Below are 27,455 nucleotides of genomic sequence, written 5' to 3' on the forward strand. Positions count from 1 at the left end.
AGCAAGAACAGCACACACACACAAACACATACAGTCATGAAGAGCAAGAACAGCACACACACACACACACACATACAGTCATGAAGAGCAAGAACAGCACACAAACACACACACACACACACATACAGTCATGAAGGGCAAGAACAGCACACACACACACACACATATACAGTCACGAAGAGCAAGAACAGCACACACACACACACACACAGTCATGAAGAGCAAGAACAGCACACACACACACACATATACAGTCATGAAGAGCAAGAACAGCACACACACACACACACACACACACACACATACAGTCACGAAGAGCAAGAACAGCACACACACACATACAGTCATGAAGAGCAAGAACAGCACACACACACACTGTAGAGGCAGGTGATGATGATGTGGTGGAAGTGTCTAACCTTAAAGCCCATGATGAAGATGCTCAGTGTGTCCAGAACAGTCAGACACACTTCTGTGGCAATGTTTCCTTCCAGCAGAGATTGATTCAACACATCAGCATCTGAATGACTGTAAGCTACACAAACACACAGAAATAGCTGTAGAAATATCTTCCTATTCTCATTTTACAATCTATACATGGAGCACCATAAAAGCTGAACAGCTGATCTGAGAGCACCTCTCTGTGCTGTCAGTAATGAGACACATCACAGACACACTGACCTCAGAACAGCAGTGTGGCCAGACCATTTAAAAAAACAATGAAAGATTATTCATAAATTAAATTTTAATGGCTGTCAATTAAGTGTAGTAGTATACTGCTCTGTTAGAGCATCCTGACTGGCCTCACAAAGCAACACTGGCTCAACCAATGGCATGAGTTTTGGCTGTTTTTTCTGACCAATAAAGATTATTTCGTCTGGTGACATTAGTGGCAAAGAAATTACACACTGCACCTTTAAATAATTTAATCTTGCATGCTCAGTGCGTTGACTTGGGCAGCCCTGAACCTTTTTCCGATGAATTAACATTATGATTGCAATAAAGCACAAAAGAGAAAAGAGAGCTGGAGTACAGATGCAAATATGAGTTTGTGTGTGTGACTCACTGTGGTTGTAAGTGTATGAGTTATCCAGACTGTTGAGCTGCTGCAGTCGCACATGCATCACTCCCGTCCTGCTGCGAGACACAGGAAGTGTCTGAGAGCGCCGTTCGTGAGCCACCGGCCCCGACCCCTCCAGACTCCTGATGACAGAGAGAGTCAATATTCAGCGATAGACTGATACATCCATGAGTTAGATTAATCCGAATATTTTTGGCCATTTTGAGCCTTGTCAATAAATAGAAGATCATTTTATGTTTTCAGATGTTTTAAATTAAATAAAGATTGTGCAAAATGTCATTTTGTGTCTCATATGCTACAATGAAATTGTATTTTATATATCAGGATTATATTGGCCATCAGCTATTACTTGCTACAGTGGCAAGAATAAGTATGTGAACCCTTTGGAATTAGCTGGTTTTCTGCATTAACTGGTCATAAAATGTGATTTCATCTTCATCAAAGTCACAAGTATAGACAAACACAAAGTGCTTATGCTAACAACACACAAACAATTATAATATTTCATGTCTTTACTCACCACATCCCATTAAACATTCACAGTGCTGTGGAAAAAGTAAGCGAACCCTTGAGTGAACATTAAATAAGTGAAAGCAGCGGCTTCCTTCGTGGTGTCCTGCCATGGACACCATGTCTATTTAATGATTTCCATATAGTAGACTCAAGAACTGAGTTGTCAACCAGTTCCAATGATTCCATCAAGTCTTTAGCTGCAACTCTAGGGTTCTTTTTTACCTCATTGAGTATTCTGCAGTGTGTCCTTTTTTATGATTAACATTTTGTTATTGATTCATCTATTAAACAAAGAAAAGCCAAACATATACAAACAGAATCAATATGTAACCCCCACTATTACCCCACCCCACCCCAACCCCCAACAACACACCAGTGGTCACATGATTATAGACACACAAACAAACAAAAACAAAACAAATATATATACAGGTGCTGGTCATATAATTAGAATATCATCAAAAAGTTGATTTATTTCACTAATTCCATTCAAAAAGTGAAACTTGTATATTATATTCATTCATTACACACAGACTGATATATTTCAAATGTTTATTTCTTTTAATTTTGATGATTATAACTGACAACTAAGGAAAATCCCAAATTCAGTATCTCAGAAAATTAGAATATTACTTAAGACCAATACAAAGAAAGGATTTTTAGAAATCTTGGCCAACTGAAAAGTATGAACATGAAAAGTATGAGCATGTACAGCACTCAATACTTAGTTGGGGCTCCTTTTGCCTGAATTACTGCAGCAATGCGGCGTGGCATGGAGTCGATCAGTCTGTGGCACTGCTCAGGTGTTATGAGAGCCCAGGTTGCTCTGATAGTGGCCTTCAGCTCTTCTGCATTGTTGGGTCTGGCATATCGCATCTTCCTCTTCACAATTCCCCATAGATTTTCTATGGGGTTAAGGTCAGGCGAGTTTGCTGGCCAATTAAGAACAGGGATACCATGGTCCTTAGACCAGATACTGGTTGCTTTGGCACTGTGTGCAGGTGCCAAGTCCTGTTGGAAAATGAAATCTGCATCTCCATAAAGTTGGTCAGCAGCAGGAAGCATGAAGTGCTCTAAAACTTCCTGGTATACAGCTGCGTTGACCTTGGACCTCAGAAAACACAGTGGGCCAACACCGGCAGATGACATGGCACCCCAAACCATCACTGACTGTGGAAAATTTACACTGGACCTCAAGCAACATGGATTGTGTGCCTCTCCTCTCTTCCTCCAGACTCTGGGACCCTGATTTCCAAAGGAAATGCAAAATTTACTTTCATCAGAGAACATAACTTTGGACCACTCAGCAGCAGTCCAGTCCTTTTTGTCTTTAGCCCAGGCGAGACGCTTCAGACGCTGTCTGTTGTTCAAGAGTGGCTTGACACAAGGAATGCGACAGCTGAAACCCATGTCTTGCATACGTCTGTGCGTAGTGGTTCTCCCCCACATTTTTGAATGGGTTTTGTTTCACAGTCCTCTCCAGGGTGCGGTTATCCCTATTGCTTGTACACTTTTTTCTACCACATCTTTTCCTTCCCTTCGCCTCTCTATTAATGTGCTTGGACACAGAGCTCTGTGAACAGCCAGCCTCTTTTGCAATGACCTTTTGTGTCTTGCCCTCCTTGTGCAACGTGTCAATGGTCGTCTTTTGGACAACTGTCAAGTCAGCAGTCTTCCCCATGATTGTGTAGCGTACAGAACTAGACTGAGAGACCATATAAAGGCCTTTGCAGGTGTTTTGAGTTAATTAGCTGATTAGAGTGTGGCACCAGGTGTCTTCAATATTGAAACTTTTCACAATATTCTAATTTTCTGAGATACTGAATTTGGGATTTTCCTTAGTTGTCAGTTATAATCATCAAAATTAAAAGAAATAAACATTTGAAATATATCAGTCTGTGTGTAATGAATGAATATAATATACAAGTTTCACTTTTTGAATGGAATTAGTGAAATAAATCAACTTTTTGATGATATTCTAATTATATGACCAGCACCTGTATATATATAATCACACACATTAACCACTACACCTCTCTCTCCACTGTCCCTCCCCGAGAGCCCTCCAAAAACGGCAGATATTTTCCCCATTTCCCCACAAACAAGTCTAAATTCCCCAGTCTTCTGGATGACCCCTCTTCAAAAGCTGCCACCCTCCCCATCTCCAAGCACCACTCCTAAAATGGGGGTGCTCCAGCCGACTTCCATCCCCTTAAACTATACGTCTGGCGATCATGACGCTGGTTAGGACCCAATTTAGGGCAAAATAAAATTTGAGTGCCCAATACATCACACATAAAACTCTGAACATTCAACCAAAATTCTTGGATCTTAACACACCCCCAAAAGACATGGGTTATGTCTCCATCTTCTGATTTAAATCGCCATCAGGTGGGTGTGTCTTTAAGACCAAGCCTATACAATCTAGAGGGGGTCCAATAGAATCTATGTAAAATCTTGAACTGCATAAGGCGCACCCTTGCATCTCTAGATGCAGACTTGATGTTTTTTAGAATGCTAGCCCACACTCCCTCCTCCAATACCAAGTTGAAATCTTTCTCCCATAATCTCTTGATAGAATTAAAGTTCCGTCCCCCAGACACTGAATTAGCAGGGAGTAATACACTGATGCCTCATGACCTTTTCCAAAAGCAGTAATCACCACTCCCAGAGTATATGCCACTTTAGGGGGGGTGTATGCTACTCCCAAAAATAGTACAGAGCAGATGGTGAAGCTGTAAATACCTAAAGAACTGAAATCTGGGAATCCCAATGCAACATTTAAATAAATGTCCGAATTAAACACTCTGGACACTTTTGTCCATACCGAGTGCAAATGCGAGATAACGGGGTGTAACTTATCTTCTCCAGTTAGTTTGATAGAAAGGCTTTGCAATAGCGAAATAGGGGCAAGAAATTCCTGTTCAATACAAAACCAGGGAGGGGCTCTCTCAGGTGGAAGCGACCAATGAGCCAAATGTCTGAGAACGAATGCATAATAAAAAAACAAAATCTTGGGTAGGCCTAACCCACCTTTGTCAATCAGCCTATGCAGTTTACTGAAATATAATCTAGGATGCATACAATTCCAAATGAAGGACTTCGCTATGCTATCAAATTGTTTAAAATAAGAGATGGGGACATCTACAGGGAGAGATTGTAGCAGGTAGTAAAATTTTGTAATAAAATTCATTTTAATTACATTAACCTTCCCAATCATAGATAAATGTAATGAAGCCCACCTGCCCACATCACTCGAAAACCTTTTTATTAGGGGTCAAAATTAACTCTAACTAAATCAGACAAATTTGCCGGGAATAAAATGCCCAAATACTTAATGCCCTGTTTGGGCCACTGGAAGGCGCCCGGCTGAAAAGACATTACTGGACAGTACGCTGTCAGAGCCAAAGCTTCGGATTTAGACCAATTGACTCTGTATCCTGAGAAATTCGAAAAGGAAATAATAATTCTGTGTAGGCAAGGCATAGATCTAGTAGGGTTGGAGATGAATAATAAAATATCATCAGCATCAAGCAAAGGTTTATGCACCATACCTCCCGCCACCACCCCTGGAAAATCATCTTCCCTAATTATCGTGGCTGCTAATGGTTCCAGGGCAAGACAGAACAATAATGGGAAAGAGGGCAACCCTGACGGGTGCCCCTATCCAGAGTAAAATAATCTGAAATTAATCCATTTTTTTGTACTGCCGCTACCGGATGTCTATAAAGTAACTTAATCCATCCAATAAAAGTATTTCCGAACCTGTATATCTAAAAAGATAATCCCATTTTACCATATCAAATGCCTTTTCGGCATCAAGTGGATGGCAGCAACCAGAGTCTGATCATTCGCCACTGACTACATGATATTGATGAAACGCCTAATGTTATCAGAAGAGCTGTGGCCCCGAATAAACCCCACCTGATCTATATGTATAAGAGATGTTATAACTTTACTTAATCGGTTAGCCAAAATGTTTGACAATCTAGCTGGATCAGGGAAATTGGACGGTAACTCTTACACTCGCTTGAATCTTTGTCCTTTTTAAGAATCAGACTGATCCGGGCTTATGTCATGGTTGGTGTAAGCTTTCCATTCTTTAATGATTCCTTATAAACTTCTAACAAAAGTGGAGCCAGTTCTGTAGCATAAGATGTGAAAAAATTCAGCGGCAAAGCTGTCTGGCCCCGGAGCCTTGCCTGTAGGAAAGGCCTTAATTACCTCACCAAGCTCCTCCAGGGTTATCTCAGAATCAAGAGAATTTATTTGCTCAGCCATCAGTTTAGGGAGTTCTAATGGTTCCACAAAATTTCTAATATCTTCATCAGTAGACGAAGACGTGGAGCTATAGAGATCAAGATAGAACTCTTTTAATGCATTATTAATATCAATGGCTGTGGTAAATATTTCACCACCAGCAGATTTCACTGAGGAAATGGTAGAAAAAGACTCTCACTGCTTTATATATCTACCAGAAGTTTTCCTGCTTTGTTCCCCCGACTCAAAGTATGACCGTCTTGCCCTGAATAGCTAAAACTCCACCTTCCGCAACAAAATAGTGTTATATCTGTATTTCAATCAGGTCAGTTCTCTGAGGCCATCAGACGACATTCGGCGCTTCAGCTCTGCCTCGGCACTTTTAATATTCCCTTCCAACTCCACTAGTTCTCGTGCTTTGGATTTTTTGATAAATGAGGCATACTGTATGATCCGACCCCTAAGGACCGCTTTAAGTGCCTCCCAAGCCACGCCCACAGAGAATACTGAGGACCAGTTGATCTCCATATAAACATTGATTTCAGCCTTTAACATTTGTTGGAATTCAAGATTTTGCAAAAGGGATACATTAAAGCACCAACTATAAGATTTCTTTTTCTCTGTATGTGGCAACACCTCTAAACTCACCAGGGTGTGATCTGAGACTAATATGTTTCCAAATGAGCAATCCACAACAGATGAAATGAGGGACTTAGATATATATATATATATATATATATATATATATATATATATATATATATATATATATATAAATCTATTCTAGAATAAATCTCTTTACTGATGAAAAAAATGTATAGTTCCTACCAAATGGGTTCAAAAGTGTCCAAATATCTGTAAGACCAAGATCCCTTCAAGATCTATAAAAAAGCCCTGATCATCAGCATTAGGTGCGTAAATATTAGTCAAAATCAACTTTTGCCACTGAATTTCTGCTAAAACAATAATGACTCTTCCTAATTTATCTTTAATCTGTTTGAGACATTTGAATTGTAGATGTTTATTTATCAATGTAATGACTCCCCTGCTCTTACTTGTGCCAGCACTAAAGTAAACATGTCCACCCCATATCTTCCCAAATTTTTCGGCTTCCTGTGGGGAAAGATGCGTTTCTTGAAGAAACACTATATCATATTTCTTACATTTAAGAAAAGAAATAACCTTCCTTCTTTTTATGGGGTGCCCCAACCCATTCACATTCCACATGGTGAGAGACAATCCGCTCATATTAACATTTGACATTTTGACATATTAGAAAAAACAGATTGTGTGTCAAAAATAAAATTATAAAGACCACATTCCAACATTGGTGCAACAATCAACCCCCATCCATCCCTCTAAATTCAAACAGTCCATGTATACCTACGAGAGTCTCCACGACAAATTTGCAATCGCATTGCTTCTATACAAATTTTGTGAGACAGAATTACACAACAGAAAATAATCTATAGAACAAACTCCAGCCAATAGGCAGAATAAGCACAAAGAACATGCAGATTCATCCACATAACTGTCCCGAAATTTTATGAGACAGAATTACACAACAGAAAATAATCTATAGAACAAACTCCAGCCAATAGGCGGAATAAGCACAAAGAACATGCCGATTCATCCACATAACTGTCCTGAAGGTGTGTTCCTCCACAAAACAAGCTCTAGCCGCTAGCGGAACCAACGGAAAAAAAAAAGGCCATTCAATTTCCTCGGGCGGTCAAACGAATGTTCAGTGTGCCGGCCCATTCGGCTTTTACATGAGTGCAACAAATGCCCTAATCACTCCAATGTTTGCAGAAATATTCCACAAAACAAACTCCATCCAATAGGAGGCATAAGCACAAAGAATGTGCAGATTTATCCACAAACTGTACCGAAGGAGTGTTATTCCATAAAACAAATTCCAGCCACTAGGCAGAACAAACACAAAAAGAAACAAAAAAGGCGCTCAGTTTCCTCGGACAGTCATGTGAATGTTTAGTGAGTCAGGCCCACTCGGCTGCATCGAGAGCATCACACAATGACTTACTCATTCCATTTACTTTATGAAGGACATTGCTTGCTGTGGGCATGTAAATGTTTTACGGCCATCCTTAGCATCTATTCTCAATTTGGCCAGGAACATCAGTGCAAAAGCGATCTTCCGTTGATGTAAGAGTTTCTTGCATTCTTTGAATCGATCACATTTCTCTCTTGTCGAATTCACAAAGTCTGGGAACAAGAAAATGCTGTGGTTCTTCCAAGAAAGCCTTCCTTCACTCCTCGCTTCGCGTAACACGAGATCTTTAACGGATGATCTCAGAAATTTGGCCAGAATTGATTTTGGCCTGTCTCCCTCCGCGGATCTCTGAGCCGGAACTCTGTGAGCTCGCTCGATTTCCAGCTTATGGCCTGTTATTTTGAGCAAACTTGGGAAGAGCTCATCTAGGAATTTCACCATATCTCGGCCTTCTTCGTCCTCAGGAATTCCAACAATTCGGACATTGTTTCGCCGGGAAAAGTTGGAAGACCTTGAGAATTCAAGGTCTTCCAACTTTTCCCAAATGTGTTCCAAGTCGCTAGCGGGTTAGCAGCTAATTCCCTCTCCGATGACTCCAGATAATCAATCCCTTTCTCAGCATCCGCCCCTCTCGTAACCAACTCAGTGAATTTCGTCTCCATGGCAGTGATCGATCGACGTATTACAGCAAGATCCTCCAAGTCAGCAACGACCTTCGTCAGCACTGCCGACATGTTCAACAGTTGACGCTGAATCTCTTTCACCTCACTGGCCAAATTAGTCGCGGGCTTTCGGCCTGCAGCTCAGGGGCTTCAGCTTGAGCATGTAAGTGTCTTTCAATGTCTCCAGAGCCCGAGGGTTTTGAATTCTTTGACATATTTTCTTCATAGAACAGTTATGGAACAGGGTGTATCAAATCTCACTGGTTTATGACACAAAAAGTATTAAAACTAGCAAAGTGTGCAGAGCTCGCTGTTCACGCGACTCCCCTGCAGTGTGTCCTTTCAGTCATCTTGGCTGGACGGCCACTTCAAGGGCAAGTAGCCACAGTACTAAATTATCTCCGTATATAGACAATTTGTATATCTGTGGGCAGATGAATATCTAAGCTCTTTGAGATTACTTTGTAACCCTTTCCAGCTTTATGCAAAGCAACCATTCTTGATCGTAGGTCTTCTGAAATCTCTTTTTTGGCGAAGCATGGTTAATTGTACACTTATTTACTGACCATTCACTCACAAATATTTGAAAATGTGTCCCTTTTGTAACTAATACAAGGGGAAAGTAGCATTTCGTTCAATCAGTAAAGCAAGGACGGTTATCAGTCAATGCCGATATTCTTAATAAATAATAGCCAAATATCAGGCAATTAATCAGCCTGGCTGATATTAAAGTCCCTAATAATTGCTAAGAATTATGCAATTATCATTTCAATTCTACCATTATAAATAAAAACAGTATATGTGTAATTATGTCCACTGTTAGTCAGGGCCATTATTCGCTCATGTAAATAAAAGAATTGGACATTTAGACATTACCTGGCAAAGTGTCTCTTTCCCATGTATCTGAACCGTTGAAGACACACTCTAAAAACACACGAGAAGAGAGATGAGACAGGTGTGTGTGCGTGTGAGAGAGAGAGATGTGGAAGTGAAATGCAGCACTTACTCCAGTAGACTGAAGTAGTTCATAAGGTCTGCTGGAGAAGCTTTATTCCAGTAGTTGAACAGAGCATCTGATACACACAAACACATCTGTTACACACCTAACAAACAACCAATTACAACACAGTTGCAGCATGTTCACAGGATTTCTGTGTGTGTGTACCTTCAGACATGCTCTTGAGCACATGCAGGAAGCACATTAACAGATTCTTGACTTCAGTCTGGTCCAGTTTGTCACAGCGGAGCATAGAGCTGCCCAGAACACCAGTCATATGACACTGAGAGCAAGACAACGACCCCTTATTTATTATTACTAATTTAAACATTTTAGAACAATAGTACTAACAGAATAATAATACGGCCATCAAAACTATAAAATAACACAAATGGAAGAACGGGAAATACTGTATGTAGTTACCAATGTAAAACAAATCTAAACAATGAAATATTTTAGTTTCTCCATGGTAAGAAACCATCCTTTGTCTAGATTCTGGTCATTCTCTCAAGCAGCTTTATGAAAGCTTTTGCTAAAAAGGTCTCCCGCCCTGCAGATGTCACATTGTGCAGAGTTTCTACTGAACTAGCTTCCCACGGAAACTCAGTTTCCAAAATAAAACCCACAATCGTCTAAATCACTTCATTCTGAATTGAATCAATATTACCAACCAAATATATACAGTACTACATACAGCCGACCTTAAGGTGTTAGTCTTACACTGTTCAGCTGGCTGGTAACATCTTTAATGTCGAGTCTGTGGACGTTTTCTAGCAAAATACTGAACAGAGGCAGGTACAGTGTAGCCAAGCGGGCCTGCTGACCCTGAAAAAAACAACATGCACATTAACAAATGATGATGCTGTTTGTTTTACTGTCTTCAGAGGTGGCACAGCCAAAAAAGTATGAAAAAGTTCACAGCAAAGATCTCATTTTATCATAATCACAAACCGCAGTCACAGTTGGTAAGTTTCTCTACAGACATTCACATTTATGTTCTTAGCTGACACTTCCAATGCTCACGTATGCAGACACCCGCAGCTCACCTTGGAGGTGTAACGATCATCAAAGGCGTGTTTGATCATCAGGTTCTTCAGCACCTGTACAGCAATCTGACGGATGTCTCGAAACTCCTGCAGAGCTCCACCCACTTCCCTTAGCAACAGTCCCACCAGGAAGTGATTCCTACAGAAGTCATCAGTGAGGGAGTAGTCCAACTGAAGATCTGAGAGTGAGAGAGAAAGAGACTCGATTCGGTTCCACTCAAACAACATTGAACGAGGTGTTTATATTTTCTCTTCACTGATATAAGTGACATTCTCACCTTGAAAGCGCTGGATACGGCCCTTCCCGAACGGCATGGGCAGATTGAGAGGAACGTAGTGCTCATGATTACAGACCACCTTAAGAAACTCAAACTTGAACTCATACAGAGTCTGAGAGAGAGAAACAGAGAAACAGCACAATGAAAAATCACAACGAAATCTCCAAATAAAAAAACAATACAGGATAGAATTATCCTTTACTTTGGAATCTCCAGGCATAAAGCAGTTGATGTAGTTGTTGATCTGTTTGAAGACAAACCCTCTGTCCATGAAGGTAAAACAGCGCTGGTGAAAAAAGAAAACAGTGCTGAGCCAATATAGAACTGATCTAGAAATGTTAATTATTTTTGTTATGGTCAATAACCAATATGATGTCCAACTTTTTAAATCTATACTATCCCACCTCTTTTTCTGATCTAGAAATTTATGTTCACTTAGACCAGGGATCAAAAAAATTATAATGTACAGTAAAAAGGATGGATAAATGTTTAGTACGGTGACGCAATGCTGCCACGTACTTCTTGTTATTTTTCACTCAATTATGCGTAAAAGAGACATCTTTTCTCATAGTAATGCGATATTATTTCAGAAAAATGACACCTTTCTTTCTTCAGGAGAATACAAATGAAGATTTTTAGAAGAATATCTCAACTCTGTACAACACCATACAATGCATGTGAATGGTGACCAGAACTCAGAAGGTGCAAAAAGCACATAAAGGCAGAATAAAAGTAATATATAAGAATCTAGTGGTTAAATCAATGTCTTCTGAAGTGATATGATAGGTGTGTGTGAGAAACAGATAAGTATTTAGGTCCTTTTTTACTATCAATCTCCACCTTTGACCAGCCTGAACAGTAGGTGGCTCAATGTGAAAGTCACTTCCACTCCAGAATGTGAAAGTGAAAGTGTAGATTTACAGTAAAACAAATTACTTAAATATTGATCTGTTTCTCACCCACACCTATTATTTCACTTCAAAAGTCATGGATGTATCCGCTGCAGTCTTATGGATTACTTTTATGCTGCTTTATGTGCTTTTAGTACCTTCAGAGTTCTGGTCACCATTCACTTGCATTGTGAGGAACTACAGAGCTGAAATATTCTTCTAAAAATCTTAATTTGTGTTTTGCAGAAGAAGGGAAGTCATACACATCTGTGATGGCATGAGGGTGAGTAAAAGATGAGAGAAATTTCATTCTTGGGTGAACTAACCCTTAAGAGGGGTTCAAAGTTCTAGTTAATTTACGAACATTTTTATGTACTACTTAGATAACAATAATTTTGGGAAACGCACTGTAGAGATTAAGTACTACTTAGGTGCTACTTACGTTCTACTTATTGCTTCGAGAAACCCAGCCCATGTTACAAATGATAGCATAGGCCTATGATAAATACTGTATATTGAACATGTTCTTGAGAGATTGTTCTTCATTCGTGCACTTGTCTAACATCAATTATTATTTAAACAACGAATATATAAATAGGCTATATCTGCAATCCAATGTTTTGTCGGCCATTTAAACAAATAAAACTACAGAGGCATTGTAATGACAATAAATAAAATAAAACATTGTTTTTGGATGATATTTTATTTGTCACTTAATGTGTCTAATGTACAAAACTTTTTCATTCAAAACTGTTGAAGTAAAGCTATTGTACATCGATATTTCTATGTATTTGCTGAATCTAAATGAATTTACAAACTCAGAAAATATTTTAGCCTATTTTTAAGATTTATTTTATTTTTATTTTATTAAAGATTACTCAATTCATTTTGACTGAATTTTGTTATAAATATTTAAAGGTGTAAATGATATTTTTTTAAAAAACAAAATTTTTGAGTGAGAATTTTTTTGAGAATTACTGCTCAACAGCCAATTTAAAAAAATCCAAAGTCATACCATTCATGTTTCGTGCTATCGTTTACTTCCAGATTGTACATTTTCTTTATGGCTTAAACACAGAAGAAAATAAAGGTAAATAATTTCAAATAAAATGTGCCTTAGTTACCATATGTTGAATTCATATACCGTTATTTTCATACTGCAGGCTACTTGAAATACAACAAAGAGTACAATGTGCCAATAAAATATTTTAGAGCTCAGCATAACTAGAAAAGTATTCCATATTTCATTATAAATGGTCAGTGATTTTTCCAGGACTGGAAATCCAGTTTTAAAATTCCATGATATTTTCAGGTTTTCTGCGACTGTTGGGACCCTGAATCAGTAAACTAATCCAAATATTACAACATTAAACTAAAATATTCTGACAACATTCAGTTTCAAAGAAAAGAGAAAAGTACATGATGTCTAGTAAAACTACATGATACTAGTAAAATGGCATCAGTTTATCTTTTAAATAAAACGGTTCAATTTCCCCACAATTAAAGCATTTTATTTCAGTAGTGGCCACGCAATGAGTTGGAAGCTGTTTTAAATAATTTGAGCGTATTTGACTCGAGACGAGAGCACTATTGCGAGCTGTCATTTGCCTCGTGATAGTCAGTGGCCATCCAAAGGAGAGTTCATAAATAAAATGAGTTATGAACAGAATAGTGTAGGGCTTTACTGGTTGTTTAGATCAGTGTTACTATCAGAAATAATTAATAATTAATTATTTCTGTAATTATTAATTAATATTTAAATTAATTAATTGGATCTAACTCATTAAACCTCATATGGGACTCCAGTAAATGTAGTGTGCTACGTTTAGGAGCAAGTTTGGTTATTAGCAATAATTAATAATTATCAGAGATAATTATTAATTATTAAAATCAATAGAACATTGATTAGAATCAATGTTAGCTTTTTAAAATCCTTTAAATCAACAGTTATCAAAAATAATCGTTAATTGTTAACATCGATGAAACATTAATTAAAATTAATACTAGCTTATTGATCATTCAAATTCAATCATCAAAGATAATTATCAATTATCAAAAATCAATAGAATATAAACAAGGATTAACATTGACGGGGCACCACCCTGAAATCAGGGACTAATAACCGAATATTAAAACAGTCTCAATAATAGATTGTTTTCTTAGGAAAATCGACATCTGAAGAATATCGATTTTCGGGAAAAAACAATGAATGAAGGTTTGAATCCGAGCACTGACATCCCGTCAGCATGACACAGGCATATGCAAAACAAACCAAAACACTTCTCTTTGTAATATAAACAAAGTTTATTTATGCAGTAATATCAATTAATAATTAATACAATGCAGTCAATAAACTTCCAACTTCCAACTACAAACTAAACAGTGATATGATTAGATATGGAAATAAAAATAATCCTATAACACATAAGGTGTGTGTGTGTGACAGTGTGTGTGTGTGTGTGTGTGTGTGTGTGTGATTAGTAAGAGAGAGAGAGAGATGATTAAGTGACAGCCCTAAAGCTGATTTCGCGATAGCGGGAGAGAAAGCAGCTGTGTTCATCACTCAGAGACGCGGTTTTACGAGCGGGGCTCGTAAAAGTCCTGCGTTATTTGACTCTTTAATGGATGAACTCAGTTTCTGTCTCACCCGCAATGGTGAAATTGCACAATCCAATTTGGTTGGACCACAATACAGCAAAACAAATTTGTGATAATTAATACCCTGAGTATTAATAATGAGCGGACATGGCGGTCCGTAAACTGTACAAGAAAAAACCTTGAAACACAAGAATAACACACTATAATATTCTATCTCTGCACAGACGTGACCTCTTACTTGAATCGCATGAGGACACAGGTAGAATGTGTTTTCCTCCGTCCTTTAACTTTGACCCGGTTCCCTGAGGCTCGTGTGATGACGGGAGGCCGTTTCCTCGCTCTGTCGGCGGGCGGTACGGCTGTTGATTGTCAGCGGGCGGTACGGCTGTTGATTCTCGGCGGGCTGGCGGAGAACTCAGAAATGTCGACTTGATTGAAGATGGAAGAGAAATCTTTAATCTCTTCACTTCTGTAGGCAAACGGATGAAGATGCGAATTGCTCAGCAGTCTCCTTCGGATCCGTTAGTGTTTGGTTGAACACAGAGTAATCTCAACTCGTCCAGCAAGATGGAGATTGTATGGCTACAGTTTCAAGTCAGACATTACTTCCTTATGCCACGAGGTTGCACCGGAGAGCAGCAAAAAGAGCTATGTCTATATTCGGTGAACAAAGTCGCTGGAAGCAACTCACGAAACATTTCAGAGGTATTTCAACTCCTGATGGTGTCATGTTTGAGGGACGTTCTGTTGTGTGCCTCATCCAATAGGAGTTGAGAGTTCGATCCTTTAGTGAGCAAGGCTTCCTGGATTTGTAGTCTGTTTTGGACTCCCTTTGTTTGATATTGGCGCGATTTTTATCAGTAAAATTTACAGCTTAGAAGGTGGGGGCTTGAGTTATGTTTTTATGACTGTGTTAGGCCTGCCTTTGTCTTCTATCTGAATACATGAGGCCCAACAACAGAGAGCGGGCGTGATCCTGTGAAGAGTGATGGGAGAGTGCAGCGCGGGTCTGTGAGGGGAGAGCTGTGAGGGCGCACTACACAATGATGTCACATCTGTCTCCTTAAAATCGCAAGTGGAACTTATTTAATACTTATATATTCTAAAGTATTGTATAACATTTTCCTGAATCTAAAGTCATTTGATTTTTAGCAGTTTAATTAGATTTTTGACCAACTCAAACTATAGTCGATTCAAAAATCTTTTTCAAGATCGATGCATGTGAATTGGCAGGATTAGTATCAATGAATCGAGAAAACAAGGTTACACTTCAATCCTCAAAAGTGGAAAGACCAAGATAGTCTTTCCACTTTTCCCAAATGTGTTCAGGATTGGCAGTCTTGAGCTGTCAGCTGTCAAGGCTCGGCTCACCTTGATAAACACTGCAAGGCTGTGATTGGCGTTTCGTGCTGCATCCAGGTTATCCTTGTATTTCTGTGTGATATGAGGCATTAGCATGGTCACTAAGGTCTCCACTGAGTGGTAGAATTGAGTGGAGAAACGCTGGCTCCTGGACACCTGAAGAAGATGGCAGGGGTCAATGGTCAGATGTCTATATCATGGAGTCAATTACATAGATACTAATTTTATCCATTTGAGTTCAGAAATTATTCTTCAATCATGAAACTCTACATGGCACAAGATGAAACAGTCGTTCCCTATCTGTCACTCACTCGACGTTGTGTCGATGTAGTGACACTAGGGGTCACTCTTGGGAGCCTGAGACACCTCTGGTCATTGATAAAAGGCCAATGAAAATTGGCGAGTGGTATTTGCATGCCACTCCCCCGGACATACGGGTATAAAAGGAGCTGGTACGCAACCACTCATTCAAATTTTCTCTTCAGAGCCGAATGGTCATGCTCATTGAGCTGAATTTCTACTGTTCATTCACCTCTGCTGGATCTGACGGTGCATTTCAGCGGCTTCTCCCTCCTCTGCACTGGTGCACAGCAGAGAATGCCCCTGGGTGCTTCGGCAGAAAAAAGAGAGTATATTTATCAACTCGTTATCTCTCAACTTTGGATGGTCATGATCGCTGTCTTACATGTCTGGGCGCGACCCAAACGGAGGCAGCGTTCATGGATGGTTCATGTTCTCACTTCGAGAACATGACCATAGCAACGTTGCGGTCGCGGCTTGCTTTTCATAAGAAAGCAAGCCACCCCAGTGGCTCCCCGCCTTGGTCCTTCTACCTTCGGGTATGAGGCCAGTGCGGCCAGCAATGGGGGCGATTTGGGGACCCCAATGGGATCGCCTCCGCCGGGTAGCCCCCCGTGGACCTCCCATTCCCCAGCACGCTCGTCTGCCCCAGTCGGGCTTCCGGATGAGTCCACCGGCTCGTCTCACGGCAAGTCTGGCCTCATGTTCGGAGCCCGCGAAGATGATGAGCTCTCGAGCGCAGCATCGGAGAGTGGGCTTGTCCAGTCGGATGCAGAAGCCTCAGCTGGGCTCCCGCCCTCGGGGACGATTTCCCAGTCACAGGCTGATGCAGAGATGACGGACATGCTTTCCCGGGCAGCCACGAGCGTCGGGCTAGAGTGGAACCCTCTGCTCTCCCCTGAACCCTCGCGGCTTGATGATTGGTTCCTGGGCTCGTGACCCTGCTCCAGTGCCTTTCTTCCCAGAAGTGCATGAGGAGCTGACAAAATCGTGGGGGGCACCTTTTACTGCCCGGCCCTAATTCCTCAGTTCCCCCGCCCTCTCTACCCTCGATGGCGGGGCGGCCAGGGGCTATATGGCGATTCCCCCAGTGCATAAGGCGCTCACAGTGCACCTATGCCCGCAGAGTGCCGCCACCTGGCACAGACACCCAAAGCTCCCGTCCAAGCCCTGTAGGTTCACGTCGTCCCTGACGGCTAAAGCCTACAGCACTGCTGGACAAGCCGCCTCTGCCCTGCATGCCATGGCTCTCCTGCAGGTCCACCAAGCCAAGGCGCTAAAAAAACTGCACAAGGGTAGTTCCACACCAGATCTGATGCAGGAACTGCGCTCGGCGACTGACCTCGCTCTCCGAGTGACGAAGTCACGGCGCGGTCTCTCGGGCGGACGATGGCCACATTCGTGGTCCAGGAGTGCCACCTTTGGCTCATCCTGGTCGAGATGGGTGAGGCCGACAAGACACGGTTCCTTGCTGCCCCCATTTCCCAGGCTGGCCTATTAGGCGACACCATCAAGGACTTTGACCAGCAGTTCTCGACGGTGAAGCAGCAGAAGGAGGCTATCCGGCATATCCTGCCCCGGTGCGGCTCAAGATCCCGCACCCCGTCTGCTCGTCGCCAAGGGCGTCCCCCTGCAGTGACTGCACCAGCTCTGCCGCAGCCCGCCCCTTTGGCCTGGCCCCGGCATGGAACCCACTGCAGGAAGCAGACGCCACCCGTCTCACAGTCAGCTGCTAAAAACTCATGGAGGTCGTCAAAGCACACCTGAGACAGGCGACCCAGGTTTGAAGAAACCCACTCACCTGGAGCTGGTAAGAAGACCACTCCATCCCCCGGTGGAGGGCCGGGTGGAGAATCTTTTGTTGCCTTTTTGTTTGATTTCACGGCATGCCCAATTGGCTGCGGTACCCAACAGTTCAGCAAAAGAGCGGTTTCCTTCTTCCCTGGGTCACATACCCAGTGTGCACGTTTGTCATCACGACTACCATCCACGGGTTTTTCCTTGCAGGATTGGCGCTCCAGCAGTGGTCTTCCCACCCCTGAGCACCCAGCTGTGGCACACAGCCACCCCCAATGTGACAGTCTCCACGGGTTACGAGGACAGGCCTCTTCCTCCCCCGTCCCAGGCTGTTCCAGGGGTGGTCACAAGGAGCCAGGTAAGTGCTTTGATGTCCCTAGACTCAGCATGGCCACAACGTGGTGTGGCACCTCGAGCTCCACCCCGCCGCAAGGCCCCACCTGACGGTAGGTCCGACGACGTTGTCCCCTTGGTCCCCCTTGCACGGAACTTGGATGTGTGGCTTGCGCTTTCCAATCCGTCGCGATGGCTGGTCCGGACCGTCCGACTCGGCTACACGATTCAGTTCGCCAGGCGCCCACCCAGGTTCAGCGGTATCCACTTCACCTTGGTTCAGGACAAAAACCCTGCTACCTTGCGCGCAGAGATCGCTACTCTCCTACGGAAGGGCGCGATAGAACCTGTCCCTCCGGCCGAGATGAAGAGAGGGTTTTACAGTCCCTACTTCATTGTACCGAAAAAAGGCGGTGGGTTGCGGCCAATCTTGGGAGTACTAAACCAGGCTTTACACAGACTCCCATTCAAGATGCTGAAGTGAAAACGCATTCTGGCGAGCCTCCGGCATCAAGATTGGTTTGCGGCGATAGACCTGAAGGACACGTACTTCCACGTCTCGATCCAACCTCAACACAGACCCTTCCTGTGGTTTGGATTCGAGGGTCAGGCATATCAGTACAAGGTCCTCCCTTTCGACCTGTCCCTGTCTCCTCGCGTCTTCATGAAGGTTGCAGAGGCAGCCCTTGCCCCGTTAAGGGAAGTGGGCATTCGCATTCTCAACTATCTTGATGACTGGCTAATCCTAGCGGGACATGTTGTGCGCACACAGGGCCTTGGTGCTCTCACACCTCAGCCAACTAGGGCTTCAGGTCAACTGGGAAAAGAGCAAGCTCCTCCCGGTTCAAAGCATCTCTTTCCTCAGTTTGGAGTTGGACTCAGTCTCTTTGACAGCGCACCTCACGAATGAGCACACCCAGTCAGTGCTGGCCTGTTTGAAGGTGTTAAAACAGAAAACAGCGGTTCCACTGAAACTTTTTCAGAGGCTCCTGGGGCATATGGCATCCTCAGCAGTAGCCACCCCGCTCAGGGTTGATGCATATGAGACCGCTTCAGCACTGGCTTCAGACTCAAGTCCCGAGATGGGCATGGTGCCGCGGGACACATCGCACGGTCATCACGCCGGTCTGTCACCATCTTTTCAGCCCTTGGACCGACCTCTCATTTCTACGGGCAGGTGTTCCCCTAGAACTGGTCTCCAGGTGCGTCGTGGTCACGACGGACACCTCCAAAACAGGCTGGGGCGCTGTTTGCAACAGGCCCACCGGCTTGTGGATGGGCCCGCGACTGTATTGGCACATCAACTGCCTCGAGTTGTTGGCAATTCTGCTCGTCCTGCGGAGGTTTCGGCCATTAATCCAAGGCAAGCACGTGTTAGTTCTGACAGAAAACACGGCAATGGTAGCATATGTCAACCGCCAAGGCGGTCTGTGCTCTCGTTGTATGTCACCCGTCTCCTCCTCTGGAGTCAGCAGCACTTCAAGTCACTGCGAGCCATTCATCCCGGGCAACTTCAACACTACAGCGGATGCACTGTCACGGCAGGTTACCCTCAGGGGAGAGTGGAGACTCCACCCTCAGGTGGTCCAGCTGATTTGGAGTCGATTCGGACAGGCACAGGTGGACCTGTTCGCCTCCCAAGAATCCTCCCACTGCCCGCTCTGGTATGCCCTGACCGAGGCCCCCCTCGGCATAGATGCGCTGGCACACAGCTGGCCCCCTGGCCTGCGCAAATATGCGTTTCCCCCAGTGAGCCTACTTGCACAGACCCTGTGCAAGGTCAGGGAGGACGAGGAGCAGGTCGTCCTGGTAGCACCCTACTGGCCCACCCAGACGTGGTTCTCGGACCTCACGCTCCTCATGACAGCCCCCCCTGGCGAATTCCCCTGAGGAAGGACCTTCTTTCTCAGGGACGGGCACCATGTGGCACTCATGACCAGACCTCTGGACTCTCCATGTCTGGCCCCTGGATGGGACGTGGAAGACCTAAGCGGTCTACCACCCGTGGTGGTAGACATGATCACTCAGGCTAGGGCCCCCTCTACGAGGCGCCTGTATGCCTTTAAATGGCGTCTATTTGCTAAGTGGTGTTCTTCCCGACGGGAAGACCCCCAGAGATGCGCAGTCGGATCAGTGCTTTCCTTCCTGCAGGAGAGGTTGGAAGGGCGGCTGTCCCCTTCCACCTTGAAGGTGTACGTTGCTGCCATAGCATCACACCACGACACAGTCGACGGTAAGTCCTAAGGGAAGCACAACCTGATCATCAGGTTCCTGAGAGGCGCCAGGAGGCTGAATCCCTCCAGACCGCACCTCGTTCCTTCATGGGACCTCTCTGTAGTTCTTCAGGGTCTACAGAGAGCCCCCTTTGCAGTCAGCTGAGCTTAAGGCACTCTCCTTGAAGACTGCCCTCCTGACAGCGCTCACTTCCATCAATAGGGTAGGAGACCTGCAAGCGTTCTTTTTTCTGCAGAATGTGCCTGGAGTTCGGTCCGGGCTACTCTCACGTGATACTGAGACCCTGACCGGGCTAAGTGCCCAAGGTTCTCACGACCCCTTTTAGGGATCAGGTGGTGAACCTGCGAGCGCTGCCCCAGGAGGAGGCAGACCCAGCCCTTTCGTTGCTGTGTCCGATGAACGCTTTACGCATCTATTTGGATCGCACGCAGAGCTTTAGAATCTCTGAGCAGCTCTTTGTCTGCTTTGGTGCACAGCGGAAAGGAAGCGCTGTCTCCAAGCAGAGGATCGCCCAATGGCTCATTGACGCCATAGCTATGGAATATCACGCCCAGGACATGCCGCCCCGGTAGGGCTATGAGCTCATTCTACCAGGGGTGTAACGGCATCCTGGGCCCTGGCCAGGGGTGCCTCTCTAACAGACATTTGCAGAGCAGCAGGCTGGGCAACAACAACACCTTTGCAAGGTTCTACAACCTCTGGGTGGAACCGGTTTCGTCCCAGGTAGTGGCACGCAATAAAAGTGGATAAGCCCGGGATAGCTGGCCGGGTGCTTGCACATAGCGCCTTCCACCTCTTTTGAGCTGAAAACGTGCGTCCAGTAATGTTCACAAACTATGTTCCCTGGTTGACTTCCTCTGAGCCCTGTGGCAGTCGAGTTTTTGGAGAGACTCACTGCCGGCCCAGTACACGTGCTAACTAAGAGCACTGTTATGGGGTAGGTGCTCCGCATGTGGCGGTTCCCTGTAAGGTAAACCCCATGCGATGTATATCTTCTGCTAATTCGTTTCCCTGTTGGCAAACTGTGTCTTCCTTGGGCAGAGCCCCTCTGCCCCAATCTCCATGTTTGTAGTAACTCCTCCCCCATTGGGTAGGATCTACCTTGAGACTCTCCACTTGGTCGTCAAGACCATGTGACATATTTTTTCCACTTAAATATCCCCCCCTCTCTTTGGGTGAGGTGTGGTCTCCGCGGTGTCCTCCCCTTGGGAGGGACACCCCCCGACTAGACCTGGCAGCCCAGTCGGATAATCCCCCTTCTTTTTTAGGGAGTGGAAAAAAAGAAGGGGAAAAGAGGCCACGACTGGGTTAGCCTGTCTCTATCTTTTGGGTAGTCGACTTGTCCCCAAATGGCCGTTCGACACTCATAACTATGTTGGGGGAGGTTACTTGTCGGCCTGGTGTGCTGGCTATGAGGCACACAGTGGTCTTCCCATCACACACCGCCAGTTCACATAACACAGTTCAGCCAGTTGTGGCGTTTCGTATAGGGACCCCTAGTCGTACAGGGACCCCTTACTTGGGTAACCTCCGTTCCCTGATGAGGGAATGAGACGTTGTGTCCCTCCTGCCACAACGCTGAACTACCCGCTGAAATGGCCAGTCCTTGTCTCGGCTCCTCAGCATAAAACCTGAATGAGTGGTTGCATACCAGCTCCTTTTATACCCGTTTGTCCGGGGGAGTGGCATGCAAATTCCACTCGCCAATTTTCATTGGCCTTTTATCAAAGACCAGAGGTGTCTCGGGCTCCCAAGAGTGACCCCTAGTGTCACTACATCGACACAACGTCTCGTCCCCTCCATCAGGGAACGGAGGTTACGCAAGTAACCAGGAAGTTTTTTTTTAACATGTTATCCGTTAATGGGGGCCTGGGTAGCTCAGCAAGTAAAGACACTGACTACCAACCCTGGAGTTCGCGAGTTCGAATCCAGGGCATGCTGAGTGACTCCAGCCAGGTCTCCTAAGCAACCAAATTGGCCTGGTTGTTAGGGAGGGTAGAGTCACATGGGGTAACCTCCTCGTGGTCACTATAATGTGGTTCTCACTCTTGGTGGGGAGCGTGGATGCCGCTGTGGATGGCGTGAAGCCTCCACACACGCAATGTCTCCACGATAACGAGCTCAACAAGCCACGTGATAAGATGCGTGGATTGACGGTCTCAGATGCAGAGGCAACTGAGATTCGTCCTCCGCCACCCGGATTGAGGCGAGTCACTACAACACCACGAGGACATAGAGCACACTGGAAATTGGGCATTCCAAATTGGGGAGAAAAGGGGGAGAACAAACCCCAAAACATGTTATCTGTTAAACAAATAGGTTCGCGTGTTGCAGCAGATACTGTAGGTCCTTTGACATAAAATCTGTTAGCCAATCAACATACGTACTCAATCTTTGTTTAACATTTAAATTGCCTGAGTTTCTGAAACCTCCCCGCACCACGGGTCTAGAGCTGCTTCACATGCACTGTATAGATGTCTTAAATGCTCAACGCAGCATGTCTGTGTTTGTATTAGCAGTACTAAGTCTCCATTGTGCTCTGCAGCAGCGTAAGCAGATCTAGTCCACAAAGACCAAACCTACCAACTCGTCATATCCAATATAACACCTTCAATTTATTGAAGAGTTGTCATGACTGGAATAAGTGAAAAGACACTAGGATGTACACCTTCACTCACCTTGGCCTTGCCCGTCTCAATCAGGTACTGAGCCATAGACTTGACTAAAACCTCAAAGAAATACCAGGAGTACTACAGGAGAAAGATCACAGTTAATAATACATAATAATAATAATAACTCGAGTTAATAGACCTCTAAAACAAAGGAGCAGAGGACATCCATGGAAGTAAATGATTCAAAGCCTGAATAAACTAGAAATATTTGCATGTATTTAAGGTGTGGTTTATCCTGTTGTGTAGAATCTCATGCAGTCTTTGCACCTTCAGTAGTTTGTTGCTGGTGAGAAAGTCAGTGGAGGGTTTCAGGATGCTGGTCATGGCTTTGGCCAGCTCCTCATGGACAGTTTTACCACTGGTTAACTTTGTCTCAGCCTTCAAAACATACTATACACACAAGCACACACAAACAAAAGAAATGTCAGATTACGCGATGGCAATTTGAGAATCATTTATTTTATGAGACACTGGGACACATCTTTGACATAGATTAAATTACTGCGCTTCTGGGTTCTTTTGAGCATTAGAAGTTATTATCAAGGGATGTCATTGGTTTAGAGTGAAGAAATACAGTATATGTAGGTTCTTTCTGAACTATTGACAAAACCTTTAACTTGATTCATCAGGCCTGTATGATTATGTCAGACATGTAACAGGTTGATGAATACACATCCTCAAATGTTTAACACACTGCTAAAGCCTGAGAAATGTGACATAAAAATGAAAACTACCATCAGGCTTGCATGTGCATCTTTACTTGTTTACTTTACTTGTTTACTTGTTGTTGTTGGTCAATGTGCAGTAAATATTAAAATTTTAGATTCATTTAAAAGGCTATTCAAACTTAACAGCCAATTTAGATTGAACAAGTTTCTCACTGCAGTCAAAATAAACACAAAGACATATGCTATAAGAAATCGTTAGATCATATTTGACCTCATATCTGTTAAAGCAATTATACTTTGGAAATTAAAAACATCTGTTTGAGATCAGAGTTTGTGCCATTCCTTTGTGAATAAGCCACCGACAGCAGCTGTGGGGCAAATAGGTCAGTAACACTTTACAATAAGGTTCCATTTGTTAATATTAGTTAACATTAGTTAACATGAACTAACAATGAACAATACTTCTACAGCATTTTTTAATCTTGGTTAGTTAAAACACATAGTAATACATTTTTGTATATATTAACATTACTTAATTCACTATGAAGTAACTTGAACTAACAATGAGCAATTGTATTTTATTAACTAACATTAGCAAGATTAATAAATGCTGTAAAACATACATTAAATTGTTAATAGTTTGTTCATTATACCTGATGCATTAATTAATGTTAACGAAAGGAACCTTATTGTAAAGTGTTACCAATGGGTCTTACTAGAGCAGACAGGACAACAATAAAGGTGATCTGTTAAATATCTCAATTTAAATTTCTCGATGGAAATTTAAACAAGTCCAGTAATTTTTTGGAAACAGTGTGTTTTTTGACAAACAGCAATTTTCTGGCATTTTCAGCTCAATTTAAGCAAAGCACCCATTCGCTGCAGTTCTTTTCGGCAATGCCTCAAAAAACAGGAAAAGCCCCCATCTAGCGTTTGCTTGTAAACAGTAACTTTATATACAGTATTTACTGTACACAATATTAGCAAAGATGAGTATATCTACCACAGTTCTTCCAGTGTTCAACTAACAGTGTTATGAACACTTTAAAGCATCATAATGCTGCTCACCTTTACATAGGAACGCAAGTAATACTCCAAACCCTCTTCATGACACTGAGCAACGATATGGATCATCACCCTGTCAGAGAAAGGATTATTTCAGACCAAATTAATAACAGCTACAGCTCGACACATAAGGAATTCTGCAAATACAATAACTAAGGAGGGGAAAAGTCAATGTCATAATAATCAGATTAATTTGTTGATACAGTTATCGGGTTATTGTCGGACATGAATGAAAGTTATTATGATTTGTGGTTCAGTAGTGATTAAGATGTTTATTCAGTAACCGCCTTGGTGGATTGAGTGAATTAAACTTTTAGTCCGATTTGTTAGAAAAATTGGCTCCTACAATAGAGAGAACTATAAGCGCTCATTTTTCCTGATATCTGATCATTCCGCTGCCAAAAAACAATGAATTGGTTGACCTCTAGTAACAAGCACATTATAACAGATGAACAACACACACCTGGTGACATTGACCACAACATCTTCCTGACCAAAGGTGGTGAGCACACGAAACAGCTGGTTCAGAATGGTAGGGAGGAACTTTACCATCACATGAGCCTCCATGGCATGCAGACTCTGAGAGAGAGAGAGAGAGAGAGAGAGAGAGAGAGAGTGCTTAATACTCAAGATCAATTAGGAGCTTCATTTGGTTGATTGGTGACATATATTGTGTTAGTTTGGAGTCTACAGGAAACCCTGGCAACACCTGTCCAATCAGATCACACCAGGGCCTGGTTTCCCATTAATGACTGATCTTAGCCGGTAAGAGCGTTTTCTACAAGCAATTTTGTGAATTCATTATTTTTTACATGCGTTTCCCAAAACTGCACTTAACATGAACACAGTCCTGTGTTCAAGTGCTGAAATGTGACCGTATAGTGCTGCTCGTTAGTGTAACTTCATTATATTTGTGCGTAACTTTATAAAAGTTTGTAATTCACCTTGCTGGAAATGTTTATAAGATATTTTCTTAAATATTCAACCAAATTAACCACATAATTACATATTGTTTTGCAATCATTTTGTGTACAATGTGTTACAGGTCCTGAAAGCGAGGACTCAAATGCAACATAAAATCACAAGGGCTTTTATAAACAAAAGAAAATCAAAACACTCTCAATGGAGTAAACAACTGAGACAAGAAACCAATCAAACTGATCACACGAAACTATCTGACAGAGTCATGAGGGAAGAAGGCATAATATAAAGGGGGATAACACATGAGGAACAGCTGACACAGACTCAACAAGGACTAAACGAGTGGGTGTTGTAAGGGGAAACAAGGAGGCGGAGCATTTGTCATATTTTGTTTCCATAAATTCCTCTGTGGGTCGAGATGAAAGTTTCCAGGATCAGTGAAGACAGCAGAGGGCTGTGAATGATCCTGCTAATGACAAGCATTGATTGAATATTACGAGGTTCTCCGTTATAGCGGAGCGAGAAATGAGATGTGTGGAAGCTGCGCTTTACCTCCAAAAGTGATAAATAGTAAGAGCAATGTTTCAAAACATGGATCTACACAATGTGTAGTGCGGGCCGCAAAACTAAGATGAATCGTAAGATGGATTTTACGATCTACTTAGGCTTACGACGCTTTTGGGAAACGAGGCCCAGAACATTAAACCTGGTTGAGCACCACCGTGAACCAGCTTTACAAACTCCTCATACATCCTCCAATAAGAGAGAGACAAAGACACACAGGATGTACCTTCAGGTATTTGATCAGCTCTCCTCCTGATTGGTCGGTGGGTTCGATACTCTGACAGTGATGAAAGAAGTTGTGCAGATGTTGATCCTGATGAGAAAGAAAAGCACCAATCAGGGACAAGAAAAGCCAACTGATACGAATTTTGATGTGATCACTTCAAAGCATTGCATTTATCAATTTTAATAAATGTGTGTGTGTGTGTGTGTGTGTGTGTGTGTATGTGTGTGTGAGTGCGTGTGTGTGAGTGTATGTGTTTGTGTGTGTGTGTGTGTTTGTGTGTGTGTGAATGTGTGTGTGTGAATGTGTGTGTGTGTGTGTGGGTGTTTTCTACCTGTGTGTAGACAGTGGACACGAGTTGTGTGGAGATTTTGAGCAGTGACCTCCCTCCATCCACCCACTTCACCTCTTGACCTGTGTGCTGCTCAAACACACACACACACACACACACACACACACACACACACACACAAACACACACACGCTCTGTTTGATTGAGTTTCATCACCTAGCTAGACACTTCAAGCCATGACAACTGGTTTAGATTTAAATTAGTTCACCCAAAAAAAGGTAATAATTTACTCACACTCATGTCATTCCAAACCTGAGTATTTTCCTTTCATATTGACTACAAAAGGAGATGATAGGCAGAATATATCAAGCTCCAAAAATTAAAAAAAAAGCTCCTTAAAAGTAGCTTATAAGACTAGTGCACTAGCATAAGAAATCATCTGATGACATTAAATGAGGAACAGACAAAATAAATTGTCGCTATTCACTGAAAATATTCCCCTTTTTCTGTAGCTCTCAAATCTCTCTTTTGTTTTTTGTTTGTTTTTATATGTGTGTTCAGACTTGGCAACTTATGAAGACATCTTTGCATTCATAGACATCAAGCCTTGTGTGACGCATCTTGACGTGCCATATTTGAAAATATGAGACTTGAAAGCTTCGTTGGAGAACATTTTCAACAAATAAC

At 42.9% G+C, this 27,455-nt stretch overlaps 1 protein-coding gene across 1 annotated transcript in view; it reads right to left on the minus strand.

Moving 5' to 3' along the window:
* Nucleotides 1-27,455, minus strand: part of zmp:0000001200 (dedicator of cytokinesis protein 9) — a 197,106-nt gene that overhangs the window by 25,815 nt on the left and 143,836 nt on the right. The window contains exons 22-37 of the mRNA XM_051710475.1: nt 26,811-26,897; nt 26,480-26,566; nt 25,232-25,347; nt 24,772-24,841; nt 23,303-23,425; nt 23,042-23,113; nt 15,708-15,854; nt 11,051-11,134; nt 10,849-10,960; nt 10,571-10,749; nt 10,245-10,349; nt 9,693-9,807; nt 9,534-9,600; nt 9,404-9,451; nt 1,064-1,200; nt 417-532 (exon numbers count right to left, since the gene is read on the minus strand). Coding sequence (XP_051566435.1) covers nt 417-532; nt 1,064-1,200; nt 9,404-9,451; nt 9,534-9,600; nt 9,693-9,807; nt 10,245-10,349; nt 10,571-10,749; nt 10,849-10,960; nt 11,051-11,134; nt 15,708-15,854; nt 23,042-23,113; nt 23,303-23,425; nt 24,772-24,841; nt 25,232-25,347; nt 26,480-26,566; nt 26,811-26,897 — 1,665 coding nt within the window. The remainder of the gene's footprint in view (nt 1-416; nt 533-1,063; nt 1,201-9,403; nt 9,452-9,533; nt 9,601-9,692; nt 9,808-10,244; nt 10,350-10,570; nt 10,750-10,848; nt 10,961-11,050; nt 11,135-15,707; nt 15,855-23,041; nt 23,114-23,302; nt 23,426-24,771; nt 24,842-25,231; nt 25,348-26,479; nt 26,567-26,810; nt 26,898-27,455) is intronic.

This window comes from Myxocyprinus asiaticus, chromosome 11 (assembly GCF_019703515.2).
Source record: "Myxocyprinus asiaticus isolate MX2 ecotype Aquarium Trade chromosome 11, UBuf_Myxa_2, whole genome shotgun sequence".
Lineage (NCBI taxonomy): Eukaryota > Metazoa > Chordata > Actinopteri > Cypriniformes > Catostomidae > Myxocyprinus > Myxocyprinus asiaticus.